Source organism: Aspergillus foveolatus, assembly GCF_047715535.1.
Source record: "Aspergillus foveolatus strain CBS 279.81 unplaced genomic scaffold BDW70scaffold_18, whole genome shotgun sequence".
Taxonomy (NCBI): Eukaryota; Fungi; Ascomycota; class Eurotiomycetes; order Eurotiales; family Aspergillaceae; genus Aspergillus; species Aspergillus foveolatus.
In genome coordinates this window covers 40,863-54,206 of record NW_027396082.1, presented here as the reverse complement: position 1 = coordinate 54,206, position 13,344 = coordinate 40,863, and the positions used below count along the sequence as shown (strand labels likewise).

Here is a 13,344-nt window from a genome sequence, read left to right as displayed (position 1 = left end):
GGACATTGATACCTTTACTATGCCTGAACTACCTCAGACTAAGCTCACCCCTCTGCGCTGCTTTGAGTCGGGTATATTCAAAATAATTCAATGCCCATTATAGTAGAATCACATCTATCGCTATATGGATACCCAGAACGCCGAAGGAGAGAGAACCTGGGAAGTTGGGTATACTATACAATCACCCAATGCAGTCTGCAACCAAACCTATAATACACATCACAAAACATGCTTCAATATCCAGATAGATACTATGACGAGCACGGCTTGTCGACCTTCACCTTCTTCCCTCCGACCTTGATCGAGTCGTTATCGCCACGCTCAATTTCGTCGTGTATCCGCAGTTCTAAGTAGATGCAGTTGTTAGCCTTCCATTCCATACGGCCAATACAAAACCAACTCCCAAGGAGTTAGGGTAAATACGCACCCCATTTCGCATTCTCATCCTCCGCATCTCTCGCACCCTGCACGATGTTGTGGCGCAAAATGCTTGCAACTTCCAGAGCGTGGTTAATTTGCATGGGTGTGTCTACGCCATTTCGACGGTGCTTCTCAAAGTTCTGGCGCGCTTCTTGACGGGCAGCAAGGAGGACTCGAGTATCATCTAAAACAAGAAAGAATTAGTGGGCTGTCGACAGATGTTGACTGTGCCTGGGACTTACTCTGGAAGGCAACGCGGGTGGCGCGGAGAAGTTGTCGGTAAGCACTGATTGCTGATACAGCAGGTTGTGAGGCCATTTTAGTCTGACAGGTATAAACAGGCGCAAATGATTGATAGAATATAATAACAGAAGAAGCGAACGTGGGAGAATCTAGAAGTTGTTTCGTCCTTATGTCCTGCGGCCCCGGCACCTCGATGACCTCCGAAACACGCACTTACTGATTGGTAGATGGCAAGGCGGCGGGTTGGGGCAGAAAAAATATCGTCGCCCACTCTTGATTTTCGATGTTGTTCGAGACCGTCTTCTATCATCCCACCTTCGTTTTCCATCCCTATTAGAAGCGCGAGACAATTCATCGCGTCGTTGCAAGATGTCTTCCGCACAAGCTGTCGAGTTAACTCTTCCGGCTCTTCCTGCCGGCTGGTCTGCCGACAAGGACTTCAAGGCCGTTGGCAAGCTTTCTGCAGCTACCCAGAGGAACCTGGAGCCCGTTGGGCCTCACTTCCTGGCCCACGCCCGCAGAGTGCGTCCTTCCCTCTGACGTCGTGCTTCTTATTACACAGAACCGTCGCTCTGGGCAATGCTAACGGCGAGCAGAAGCGCCACCACCGCACTTTCTCTGAGGACGAGCGCATCCAGGCACAGCAGAACGTCAAGAAGACTGAAGAGGAGGAGGATGATGAGATCTCCGAGGACGAGGACCCCATGATGCTCCAGAGAGATGCCAAGGACTGGAAGGTATGTTTGTGTCTTCGATTTCGATAAACACGATAAGCAGACTGTTAACTATGGATATAGAGCCAAGACCACTACGCCGTCCTCGGCCTGAGCAAGTACCGCTGGCGCGCAACCCCCGACCAGATCAAGCGTGCTCACCGCAAGAAGGTCCTCCGTCACCACCCCGACAAGAAGGCTGCTCTCGGCGACCGCGATGAGAACGATAGCTTCTTCAAGTGTATCCAGAAGGCTACCGAGATCCTGTCAGATCCCGTCAAGCGCCGCCAGTTCGACTCCGTGGACGAGGCTGCCGATGTTGAACCCCCCAGCAAGAAGGAGACTCAGAAGGGCAACTTCTACAAGCTGTGGCGCCCTGTATTTGAGAGCGAGGCCCGCTTCTCTAAGATCCAGCCTGTCCCCCAACTAGGTGACGAGAACAGCACCTTCGAGGAAGTTAACGAGTTCTACAACTTCTGGTACAACTTCGACAGCTGGCGTACTTTCGAGTACCTCGACGAGGATGTTCCCGACGACAACGAGAACCGTGACCAGAAGCGTCATGTCGAAAAGAAGAACGCCAACGCCCGCCGCAAGCGCAAGACCGAGGACACTGCCCGTCTCCGCCGCCTTGTCGACGACTGCGCTGCTCTAGACGAGCGTATCAAGAAGTTCCGCAAGGCCGCTCGTGCCGATAAGGACAAGAAGCGTCTCGAGAAGGAGGCCGAGGCCAAGCGGATTGCCGAGGAGAAGGAGAAGGCCCGCCTCGAGGAAGAGCAGCGCAAGAAGGAGGCCGAGGAGGCTGCCAAGGCCGACCGTGAGAAGGCGAAGAAGGCCAAGGAGGCCGCTAAGAACGCCGCTAAGAAGAACAAGCGTGTGCTCAAGGGTGCCGTCAAGGATGTTAACTACTTCGCTGAATCTGGCGAGCCTTCTGCCGCCCAGGTCGACTCCGTCCTGACTGATGTTGACCTCATCAACAGCAAGATCGACAACGAGGAGCTTGCTTCCCTCGCTGAGCGTCTCACTGCTGCGGGCAAGGATGCTGCAGCTGTGAAGAACGTCTACACTGAAGAGATCAAGCGCCTTGTTGCCGCTGGCAAAGCTAAGGAGGGTGAGGCCAAGTTCTTTGTTTAGGTGTGACGGCATATTGCGCTTGGGTACATAAAACCACCTACACGGTGGATAGAAATAGAGTAGATTGTCATGAGTGGTATGAAATTTACGATTCATAATAATACATTGCTTTTTATTGTAATTTATGAGCGTCCTATGCCTCCAAACCATGGACAAACCATGGATAATCGGCATTTTGGGTTTGGCCTAGGACAAGCATCGCCAACCCGCCTTAACTGCGTATGCTTGGGAAGCTTGTCAGTGCGCCCTGGTGCCGGAGGGTCAGAAAGCGTGGGTAGAGACTCGAGTCGAAGCTCAGCAGCCTGCCAGACCCGCACGTGCTCAGCTGCCCCCACACTCCACTTCCTGTTCCTCTATCATACTACACTGCCTTGTCCACTCACGGCCGATTGATATGCAACGTGCGAGCATACAAGCTACGCGAGGTGGAGCCTCGATATTTCGCGAAGCCCATCTCGATGCTCGAACGCCGCGATGTAACCAATTGCGATGGAAATATTAGATGGATCTCGAGCTGCCTGCCTCGACAGCGGCGATGAGCGACGATGGCACAAAGCTGCAGCTTTTAGGCTATCTGCCGTGACCGGCAAGCTATATAAGAGAGAAAAGCCCACGACGATCTCTGTCCTCGCTCAGCTCACAGGTCCTGACTGCCACCGAACATCACCTTAATCAATAGTTGTCAGCTTTGCCGGTGCCAGCCATGTATATCAAGACCTTCACTGCCCTTCTTGGAGGCCTGTCTCTGGCCTTAGCCCAGACTTCGTCCGAGCAGACCCCGTCGGCACCTGAGATTGCAGCTGCCCGGGCTACCGTCAAGCCGTATTCCCCTGTCAGCAATGTCCAGGGAAAGTCCTTTCAGCGCTTCGTGAACATCTGGCTCGAGAACACTGTACGTCTGTTCTGCTGTTATCCCTCAAATCTGACAAAGTACTAACCACTCCACCAGGACTACGACGTCGCCGCCAGCGAGAAGCACTTGGCCCGGCTCGCAAAGAAGGGCCTCACCCTCACCAACTTTTGGGCCGTCACTCATCCCTCCGAGCCAAACTACTGCGCTTCCCAAGGAGGCGATACGTTCGGTATGGATAATGACGACTTCAACCAGATTCCGGCCAACGTCTCCACCATTGCGGATATGTTCGACACAAAGAACATCTCCTGGGGCGAGTATCAAGAACACATGCCCTATCCCGGCTACCAGGGCTTCCGTTATCCCACTTCGGGAGACAACGACTACGTGCGTAAGCACAATCCCGCTATCCTCTACGACTCAATAACGGAGGACCCCACGCGCCTGCGCCAAATCAAGAACTTCACCTCGTTCTACGAGGACCTTAAGAACCACCGTCTGCCTCAGTACAGTTTCATTACACCAAACATGACGAACGATGGACACGACACGGACATCTCTTTCTCCGGTACGTGGACGTGGGAGTTCCTGATCGACCTGCTGGACAACGAGTACTTTACCAACGACACGCTGATCCTATTAACTTTCGACGAGAACGACACCTACGAGCTAGGCAATAAAATTTTCTCTTTCCTGCTTGGTGGTGCTGTGCCTAAGCACCTCATCGGGAAGGAAGACGACACCTTCTACACTCACTACAGTATTATCTCGTCTTTGTCTGCAAACTTCGGCCTTCCCAGTCTAGGACGCTGGGACTGCGGCGCAAACCTGCTTTCTTTCCTTGCTGAGAAGGTCGGATACACGAACTACGAAGTTGAAACGAGCAATCTGTACCTGAATGTCTCGTACAACGGACCTATGGCTGCGGGTGAATACTCTCAGAAGACCTATGAGTGGCCTATTCCTGCGACCGAGGGTCAGTGTTCCGGTGGCTATGGGATCCTGGACGTGGTCAAGAAGACCTACGCCGGGTTGACCGCTACGCATGACTACACCAGTCCCGTACCTTTTGATGTGAAGACCGGTAACAGTGTGGGCATCGAGTACAGTCGCACACTTAAGGGTGGAAAGCGCGAGAGGTATGTCACAGGGTCCGGAAAGATGAACGAGACCACTGGCGCACGCAAGTCCTCGTAAAAGATATCTTGTTTTAACAGGAGATTAAATTTAAAAACTGCGACGTGAGAATTAATGTATGTTTATGTATATATCTATGAGATCAACGGAATAACTATATTCAACCGTGAGTCGTACGGATGTGGAAGCTCTTCAGCTTGTAGAATGCGTCAAACGCTTGCGGACCGAGCGAGCAGCCCAAGCCAGAGTTCTTCCAGCCAATCCATGCGAGGTCCTGATTTGCAGTTAGTATCATATTCGATGCATAGTGGGTTTTGCCACGAACCGGAGAAGGATAATCACAACGATTGATGAAGACGGTTCCCGCCTCGATACGCTCGATCAAGTCCTCTCCTGCCTTGATATCCTTGGTCCACACGCTAGCAGTCAGACCATAGTCACTGTCGTTCATAAGCGCCACTGCTTCATCGTCGCTCTGCACCTTCATAATAGGAACAACGGGGCCAAAAGTCTCTTCGCGCATGACGCGCATGTCGTGCGATACATTAGTAAGGACGCGTGGGGCGATGAAGCTTCCTTCACTGGGAATTTTCGCGAAAGTAGGATTCTCGGGGGTCGAGTCCACAGCACCACGTGACAATGCGTCGTCGATGTGGGCTTGAATATTCTTGACAGCTTGATGGGAGATCACGGGGCCAGTAGTAGTAGCCTTGTCGAGAGGGTCGCCGAGTTTGTATCTACACTCGTTAATGATGTTCTTGATTCAGGTGAGAGACGTACGTTGCCAGCTCCTTTTGAACCTCGGCCACGAAAGCGTCGTGCACATCTGCATGCACATAAATCCGCTCGATTGAGCAGCAGCTCTGGCCGGAGTTAAAGACTGCGCCGTCCACAACCTGGGCGGCAGTGTACGCGAGATCCGCATCGGCGCGGACATAAGCCGGGTCGTTGCCTCCAAGCTCCAAGTTCAGTGGCAAGATTCGGCCGGCGGTGGCCTGGCGGAGACGGAGACCACCCTGAGTAGAACCGACGAAGGAAACAAGCTTGATCTGGGGAATCTTGACGACCTCATCTAGAACGTCCCACGCACCCAGATGGACCACCTGCAGCACATTCTTGGGAAGGCCAGCCTTCTCAAAGTATTCAGAGAGGCGATCGCCAACAAGAGGAGTCTGAGGTGAAGGACGAAGGATCACGGTGTTTCCGGCGAGGAGCGCGGGGACGAGGGCGTTGATTGTAATCAGGTAAGGATACTGACCGGTTAGCTTTTTACCCTTCAAAAGCCTGAAGACAACTTACGTTCCATGCGGTTGCAAGGAGGACAGGTCCGACTGGTGCCTTCTTGACGAACCTTTTGAAACCGTTTTCCTCTTGTCCCGGGATAGTCTTGAGGGCATCCTCCGCCTGATCGAGGAGGTAGTTGGCTCGCTTGCGCATGGTATCCACCTCACCGGCAGTATATGAAATCGGACGACCCATCTGTGTAGACAACTCATGCGCAAGAGTCTCTTTGTTGGCATCGATAATTTCCAGCGCCTTAACGACGATAGCTTTGCGCTGATCGAGGGACAGTTCCCTATAAGTGCGGAAGGCATCTTCGGAGGCTTGGGCGATCTGTCTCACTTGTTCGACAGTGGCGCCGGGGTGTTCGAAAAGGACTTTGCCCGTGGAAGGAGAGAGTGTGCGGACTTGGTTTGACATTTTGACGGTTGTAACGTAAACGAGAAGGCCAGTTGTCGAGAGAGATGGAGTGACGACGGTGTCGATTATAAGGCGATAAGAAGTGGGGTACCGAAGCCTAAGGTATCAGCGGATCAGCAGTAGCATGCAGCGAAGATTTGAATTTACCTGAAGCAATTGAGTACTATTATGGTCGCTGGAGGGATATGGAAAGCTTTTCTCAAGCAATTTCTCTGGAGGCGAATTACAGAGTCTGGTTGAGTTCCTGGATGACTTCAGTTTGGCACCCCTCCTTCCCCGCACCGCCACTCTACATATCCACCTCATCTAAAGCTGTCAACGATCAATAATACGGATTCTCCAGGTTTGCGATTGGAGTCCTATCGTCTATCTCATGGTCGATCGAGTGTCCCGGCTCTTATTTTCGCAGGAATATATTTTTTTCTTTTTTCTTTAGATCCTGTCGTAAGGGCCAGCTGACCAGCGACTTAGCGTGTCCATGACTTTAGCGAGAGCCTTCTCGCAACACATATGGCGAGGTCTGGATTCTAAAGGGCATATGCAAATTACTCTGAAAAGACTAACCTGAAGTACTCTGCACCTGCGACCTTAATCAACCAATTTGCGGTTGAACGTTCTGCCGAACACAGGTACGGTGTTGGGATCCTATCTGGAACTCTGTAATGCCCATGGACGGGCTACGCTCTGTCTTTACCACTATAGACTATACCCAATATCTCTACGGTGTACGAAAGACCGTGGACCATCAACTTTCTGCGGCCTGGAATGCTCCAGCACCCCTTGCGGAGACCTCAGAATAGATAAGGACATATAAAACCCCACTGCCCCTCGCATCGCCAGTCTCCAATTCTCCAACTCAAAATTATCTCGACAGAAACCCAACATGGATGCCTATGATTCATACATTGGAAAACCGGTCACAGACCTACCGACTCCGGCTCTAGTTCTGAGCAAATCGACCATTGAGCGAAACATCAAGCAGCTTCTTCAGGATGTTGAGAGGCTGGGGATTGCGTTTCGGCCGCACGTCAAGACGCTCAAGGTACAGAACGATTCAATCAAAGCGCAGTTCGCAAGCTAACATCAGTAGTCTCTTGAAGTAACAAGGTTGATGCTCGGCAATGGCCAGCACCGGCGCATCGTCGCCTCAACGCTCCCCGAGATCGAGGGTGCCATTCCCCTGGCAAAAGAGGGAGTTCTTGACGAGGTCTGTCTCGGCTCTTCAATCATGAGAAACAGAAGACTAACAGTCGCATAGTGCCTTTACAGCATGCCGATCTACCCAACCGTCCTCCCGCGCCTCCTTAAAATTTCGAAGTCTCTCAAAATTCTCCTCATGATTGATAATGAGCAGCATATTGACGTGCTGGAGAAGTTTAGTGGCTCTACAGAACCATGGCCAGTCTTCATTAAAATTGATGTTGGAACCCGCAGAGCTGGGATTGTCAACTCCTCGTCTGCTCTCCCGAATCTCGTGAAGCGCGTTGAGGAATCGCCCGCCGTAGAGCTTTATGGATTCTACTGTCATGCGGGACATTCCTATGCTTGTCGGACTGAGGAAAGCGCGGTTGCCGTGCTGAAGGACGAGGTTGACGGGGTTGTTAGTGCGTCGAAGCTCCTGAAAACTGGGCGGAAGGTTGTTGTGTCGATAGGCTCGACCCCGACGGCGCATGTGGTTAGAGAGCTGCGAGAAGTTCTGCCTGAGGGGCTGGAGCTAGAGTTACATGCTGGTATGTCTGCCCCCAATTCTTATGTCTTGAAAACAGTACTGAGGGAAGCAAAGGAAACTACCCCTGCAACGACCTTCAACAAGTCTCAACCGGCCTCGTCCCTCACACTGCACAATCCGTCCGTGTCCTAGCAGAAATTTGCAGCGTCTATCCTGAGCGCAATGAAGCTCTGATCAATGCAGGCACAATCGCGCTCTCAAAAGAGACGAGCGAGTTCCCCGGTTATGGCCGAGTCACTGAGCGCCCGCAGTGGGCTGTTTTGCGAACGAGCCAGGAACACGGCATCCTAGGACTTTCGCCGGCGCCGGCTTTATCGTTGTTGGGGTTGAATGAGGTTAAGGATGAGAAGGCTATGGACGTCTTCAAGGTGGGCGATAAGGTGCTTCTTTATTGCCAGCATGCTTGTATTACAGCAGCGGCGTACCCAGTTTACTATGTTGTTGATGAAGAAGACGTTGTTCGGGAGACTTGGGTGCCGTGGAAGGGGTGGTAGTACCCGTAAATAGTGAATGAATTTGAAATCAATGCAAATACTAAGATGCGGATACTAAATCAGGCTAAAGGCAACATAGGCTCATGTCAGAAAAGTGTCAGACATCATTAAAAGGGTATATAAAATCACGAGGAAGTGTTTTGATGTGTGCAGTCACTGATTGGATTCAGAGTTGAACTCGTTCTTATCCTTCTCCTTGTCCTCCTTGTTTTCAGCTCCGTCTCGCTCTTCAACATGGCTGTTGTGGGCATCACCATCCTCTTGACCATCCTTCACCCCTTCACCATCGTCCCCAGCCAGAATGCCACTCTTCTCCCCATTTTGCTCTCCATTTTGAGGACCGGCCTTCTTCCCCTTCTTCGGCCCAGACCCCTCCGCCTCGGACTGCACAATGGGCGACTGCGGCACCGAGCTGTCGGCGACCCTACCACTTTCCCTCCTCTGCTTCGACCTTCTAATCAACCGATTATGAAACTCTGGCTCCTCGACCTCCGGGTCCTCATCCAAGATCCTCCTCGCCGCCTCGCGCCCAATAACAGGCAACCGATCAACACCCTTCTCCTGCGTCTCTTTCGGCACAAGCTTCGGGTCAAGCAGGCCCACCTGCACTAGAACACTAGCCTGGTCCCAGTAGATATGCTCCGAGTAAAGCTGTTTCGCGCGCATGCTGACGATGCTGACGAGAACAATCTCGACTTTGCGGTTTGTGGGAGGAACGCCGGGGAGCATCCAGGGAATCTCTTGCGTATGTTCAAAGGAGACGTACAGCTCGTCGACGACGCGATCAGCACCGACGGTGCGCGATATTAGGCGGAGATGCATTGAAGGAGGCAGTTTGTGGAGGAAGTACTGATCGTAGAAACGGCGGAGGGCGCGGGCACCCGTGCCGCCGCTTAGGGTTGGGACATAGGTAACAGTGGGGGTGAGGTTCTTGGTATAGTGGGACATTGTATCGCTAAGATTCATGGAGAAGAACTTGCCTGTCCGCAGAGTTAGCCAGGGACTGCATTCGAAGCGGGAAGATTATAAACGTACCCTGCAAATGCTCCTCCCACGGCTGCTCCAGATCACCCTCCCGACCGTACGCTTTGCGCAGTACCTCGAGCGTGCGTGTAAAGGCAAGGTCTGCATCTAGCCGGTGGTACTCATCCAGGTCTACTTCCGCAAAACCCGGCTGGGCGTCTGAGTAAGTGTACGCGCGGTGTCCGATGTCGAGGAGTTCTCCCGTCCCGATTCCAGGGTTGATGCGCCTGGTCGATCTCTTCTTCTTGCCCTGCAGTCCCAGAAGGGTCGGCGTAGTGACGACGTCAATAGTATCGCCAGCGAGGTGCGTTAGTATCTGCACCGACGGCGGGTATCGCGACCGAATATCGGGAATGCTGGTAGGATAGTAGCAGACGAGCGCGCACAGGCGACTGACGTTGTTCGGTTTGAGATAATAATCGAGGCAGAATGCGGCGGCGTCACCGAATGCTACGATCGTCAGAGCGGTTGATAATACGGGACGGTTTCTAGCTCACCGATAACACCGTAGTTGTCGCCAACACTGAGCCCCTCTTTGACAGCCGTCAGACGACGAACATACTCCTTTTCATCTTCATGATAGGGGATGTAAATTGTGTTGAATCCCTCCTTCGACCATGCCTGGACGAACTCGGTATCGAAGTCTGGGGTTTCAGCAGTGATGATGAGACGGGCGTTTCGCGAGTTAGAGTAGAGGAACCCGCCCCCGGGCGCATTGATAGTGATTGAAGCCATCTCAGTAGTTTGTTTTCATGGGGGTTTTCTTATTCTTTCTCTTGTGGAGAGAGAAAATAGTGTTCCTGAATGGGAGTTTGGATAAACCAGATTTTTAAAAGTATGGTATAGCATACGTCATGGCTGCTATACCTACGTCATGTCATCTGACAGCTGCTCTGTAGGATTAAAGGGCGGTGTTATAAGTGGGAATCAGGGCTTGAAGCTTTAAACCATGACTGGAGCTAGTCTACTCTGTAGTATATTAATGTTCAATCATCTCGTCGCCTAGTCCCATTCGTCTAACTTGGTATAGTATAGTGAATAAATTGCTTTGTGTATAGATCGATGCTGTCATGCCACCCTGCAAGCCAGCTAACCGCGACTGCTACAGTAATTCCAGAAATAGGGCGCATTTTGAACAAGTTTCAATATTAGAGAATCAACTGCTTATCGATACCACTAGTCAGTGGTCTATATATATACTGTTACCGTAGTATTCTTATCGTAGAAGCGGCTTATCGTGCATGCACTCTGCCTTGGAAGGTGGCCCAGTGGGCACTCTAGAAGAGTCTCCGCACTGGAACTTTCGAGACCCACGACACAACCTATTTATCCATGGGCTTCTTCCCTACCCAAATTGCTTAGGCCTCATCATCCAAGGGCTGACATCTATACCTGAGGATTAATTCTCCCATTGCCATACTATGTCCCTCGTGCAGCATGTGTCGTCACTCGAGGGTGTGGATGCTGTGCCAGGATCTCAAGATGAGCGCGAGTCCGCCGACGGCACCTACAACACCTTGAGGTCGATTAAGCGAAAAATAAGCTATGATTTCTTCCCACAGTCCGTCTCAGCTATTGAGGATATCTCGACGACGGCCCCTTACAAAGTGTCAACCGCGAAGCGACTGGGTGCGCACCCAGAATCTGTTTGCCACTCGAGGTGAAGCCGTGTGCTAACGTCCCCAGCCCAGGTATTCGCCACGATATTAGCCTGCTGGCTCGGGTCCGGAATAATCTTTGGATACGCAGCGTTGAAACCTGTGCTTATCGCTCAAGGAGTGTATCGGGATTTATGTTCTGCAGATGAGCTGAACGGGGAGTTCGATACCTGCTATGATCAGGAGCTGAGGTAGGTGGCACAACGTATCGCATACCGGACTAGGCTGATCTCCGTTTATTGCAGGTTGAACCTGTTTTTCACTGTCGGCTCTATAACGGCTAACGTGTGCTCGCTGCCGGTTGGTAGTATTCTCGATCGGTACGGGTCGCGGGTTTGCGGGTTTGCAAGCTGCTTTTTTCTGGCTGCTGGCAGCTTGCTGATGTCTTTCTCGTTCTCGTCGCAGTTCGACGGCTTCATTGTTGCAAATTTTCTTCTCGCGCTCGGCGGCACGTTCTTGTTCGTCCCGTCTTTTCAGATCGCCAATGCGTTTCCAAAGCACACTGGAACAATTGTCGCTCTTGTGACGGGCGCTTTTGACGCATCGGCCGCGGTCTATCTGTTTTATAGACTTGAGTTCGAAGCGACCAATGGTACTTTCACCCCGGAAAAATTCTTCCTCGCCTATACCGTTGTTCCGGTTTTGATCCTCGTCACTTGGATTGTTTTAATGCCAGCGCGCGATTATCAGACGACCCACCAGTTAGAGGTTCGGATCGAGGAGGCAGAGGATGCGACGGAGGATGTTCACGATTCAGACGACGAGATCGACAGCTTGACCGAGCTCCATCGAGTACGAAGCGAGAGGGCTGAGCGCCGTCGCTTGAAAATCCAAGAACTGGATCAGGTTCTGGGAGACGAAGACGAGCGGAAGCATCGCGAGCAGCAGGAAGAGGAGCGCCAGCAGACTAGCGCTGTCTGGGGTGTTCTTCATGGCTTGCCCGCTCACAAGCAAATGGCGACCCCCTGGTTCATACTCATCACCATTATGACAGTGTTGCAGATGCTCCGGATGAACTATTTTATCGCGACCATTCGTAACCAGTACGAATATATGCTCGACGAGGAGAAAGGAATCGAGATCAACAACTTCTTCGACGTTGCCTTGCCCGTTGGTGGTGTCCTTTCCACCCCCTTTATCGGACTGCTGCTCGACCATCTCAGCGTCCCATCTACACTGGGTCTTATAGTTTTCCTCACCACGCTGATTGGTGTCCTCAATTCCATCCCTGCTCTCTGGACGGGCTACCTCACCGTCCTCCTCTTCGTCCTTCTCCGCCCACTATACTATTCCGCCATGTCGTAAGTTCCCCAATCCAAGTCTTCTATCACATCCAGAGAATACTAACATCTGCCCTTACCAGCGACTACGCCACCAAGGTCTTTGGCTTCGCGACGTTTGGCCGCGTCTACGGGACAATCGTCTGCCTGTCTGGTCTGATTAACTTCTCTCAAACGGGTCTCGACGCCCTAACCAATGGCCCATTTGATGGCAACCCTATCCCGATAAATATCATCCTCGCAGGCGCAGGATTTGTTGTCGGCTTTATTCTCGTGGCTTTTGTGGCGACTGCAGGACACCGGCTTAGGAAACAGCGGGAAGAAGCGGAGGATGGCGAACGGCAGAGGTTGATTCCTGTGCGGGAGGAGAGCCCGCTTAGCTACACGTAAATAAAGGTGAAGTGAAGCATGAGACGCGAACATGGAACCGAGGGACCTGAGTACACCCTTCGGCATTACATGGGGTTTTAGACTGGTGCTGGGGTGGTGGGAGTGTATATTATTTATTGTCTTATTATATTTCCTTAGTTCAAGGATAATATGATATAGCCACCAGGATCATCCGACCGTCTAGTAACACCCAGCTATTATCTCACTGCCCATTCCCAACTGTGACAAGTCGAACACGAACGAACAACAGGCCCGGCCTTCAGCTCTGGAAGTCTTGTCCCTAGGATGATCGAAACCGATTCCAAAGCTGATTGGAGCGGCAGTTGATGATTAAGGTTCTCAAGTCAGCTGTTATGCTCGTGTATCTCGCTAAGCAAAGTCAAACCAGGCATGAACCTTCCCAGTCCAATCGAGCTCCCTAGAATCCAGACAAAGGAATCGAGTTTGCGTCGCCAAGTCGCCAAGATACGGGTATTCCGAGGCATCTTTCTCTGCTCTACCTGGAGTCGTACGCAGCGAACTAGCCCACGGAGTAGTACGTGTTCAAGAACAATATTCGGGCTGTGGTA

At 51.9% G+C, this 13,344-nt stretch overlaps 7 protein-coding genes across 7 annotated transcripts; 4 read left to right on the top strand and 3 right to left on the bottom strand.

The window, feature by feature from the left end:
• Positions 1-75: 75 nt before the first annotated feature.
• BDW70DRAFT_134354 (LYR motif-containing protein) lies at positions 76-811 on the bottom strand. The gene is made up of 3 exons (XM_073736489.1): positions 663-811; positions 428-604; positions 76-346 (listed from the first exon to the last, which is right to left on the bottom strand). Exons 1-3 carry the CDS (start codon positions 736-738, stop codon positions 252-254), a joined length of 348 nt encoding a protein of 115 aa, XP_073596862.1. The 5' UTR covers positions 739-811; the 3' UTR covers positions 76-251.
• A 157-nt stretch (positions 812-968) lies between these two features.
• On the top strand, positions 969-2,631 carry BDW70DRAFT_134352 (putative ribosome associated DnaJ chaperone Zuotin). Its single transcript, XM_073736488.1, has 3 exons — positions 969-1,185; positions 1,260-1,400; positions 1,461-2,631. The coding sequence occupies exons 1-3, from the start codon at positions 1,033-1,035 to the stop codon at positions 2,508-2,510; spliced, it is 1,344 nt and encodes a 447-aa protein (XP_073596861.1). The 5' UTR covers positions 969-1,032; the 3' UTR covers positions 2,511-2,631.
• Positions 2,632-2,902: 271 nt separating this feature from the next.
• Positions 2,903-4,746, top strand: BDW70DRAFT_32272 (putative acid phosphatase). Its single transcript, XM_073743748.1, has 2 exons — positions 2,903-3,402; positions 3,460-4,746. Exons 1-2 carry the CDS (start codon positions 3,214-3,216, stop codon positions 4,558-4,560), a joined length of 1,290 nt encoding a protein of 429 aa, XP_073596860.1. The 5' UTR covers positions 2,903-3,213; the 3' UTR covers positions 4,561-4,746.
• BDW70DRAFT_134350 (aldehyde dehydrogenase family protein) lies at positions 4,647-6,291 on the bottom strand. The gene is made up of 4 exons (XM_073736487.1): positions 5,800-6,291; positions 5,281-5,753; positions 4,826-5,237; positions 4,647-4,774 (listed from the first exon to the last, which is right to left on the bottom strand). Exons 1-4 carry the CDS (start codon positions 6,199-6,201, stop codon positions 4,661-4,663), a joined length of 1,401 nt encoding a protein of 466 aa, XP_073596859.1. The 5' UTR covers positions 6,202-6,291; the 3' UTR covers positions 4,647-4,660.
• A 354-nt stretch (positions 6,292-6,645) lies between these two features.
• Positions 6,646-8,496, top strand: BDW70DRAFT_134347 (D-serine ammonia-lyase DSD1). Its single transcript, XM_073736486.1, has 4 exons — positions 6,646-7,243; positions 7,292-7,408; positions 7,460-7,931; positions 7,985-8,496. The coding sequence occupies exons 1-4, from the start codon at positions 7,085-7,087 to the stop codon at positions 8,422-8,424; spliced, it is 1,188 nt and encodes a 395-aa protein (XP_073596858.1). The 5' UTR covers positions 6,646-7,084; the 3' UTR covers positions 8,425-8,496.
• Positions 8,425-10,238, bottom strand: BDW70DRAFT_134345 (dienelactone hydrolase). Its single transcript, XM_073736485.1, has 3 exons — positions 9,945-10,238; positions 9,460-9,897; positions 8,425-9,404 (listed from the first exon to the last, which is right to left on the bottom strand). The coding sequence occupies exons 1-3, from the start codon at positions 10,180-10,182 to the stop codon at positions 8,578-8,580; spliced, it is 1,503 nt and encodes a 500-aa protein (XP_073596857.1). The 5' UTR covers positions 10,183-10,238; the 3' UTR covers positions 8,425-8,577.
• Positions 10,239-10,676: 438 nt separating this feature from the next.
• On the top strand, positions 10,677-12,943 carry BDW70DRAFT_134338 (putative MFS transporter). The gene is made up of 4 exons (XM_073736484.1): positions 10,677-11,076; positions 11,134-11,296; positions 11,351-12,406; positions 12,469-12,943. The coding sequence occupies exons 1-4, from the start codon at positions 10,869-10,871 to the stop codon at positions 12,773-12,775; spliced, it is 1,734 nt and encodes a 577-aa protein (XP_073596856.1). The 5' UTR covers positions 10,677-10,868; the 3' UTR covers positions 12,776-12,943.
• Positions 12,944-13,344: the final 401 nt, after the last annotated feature.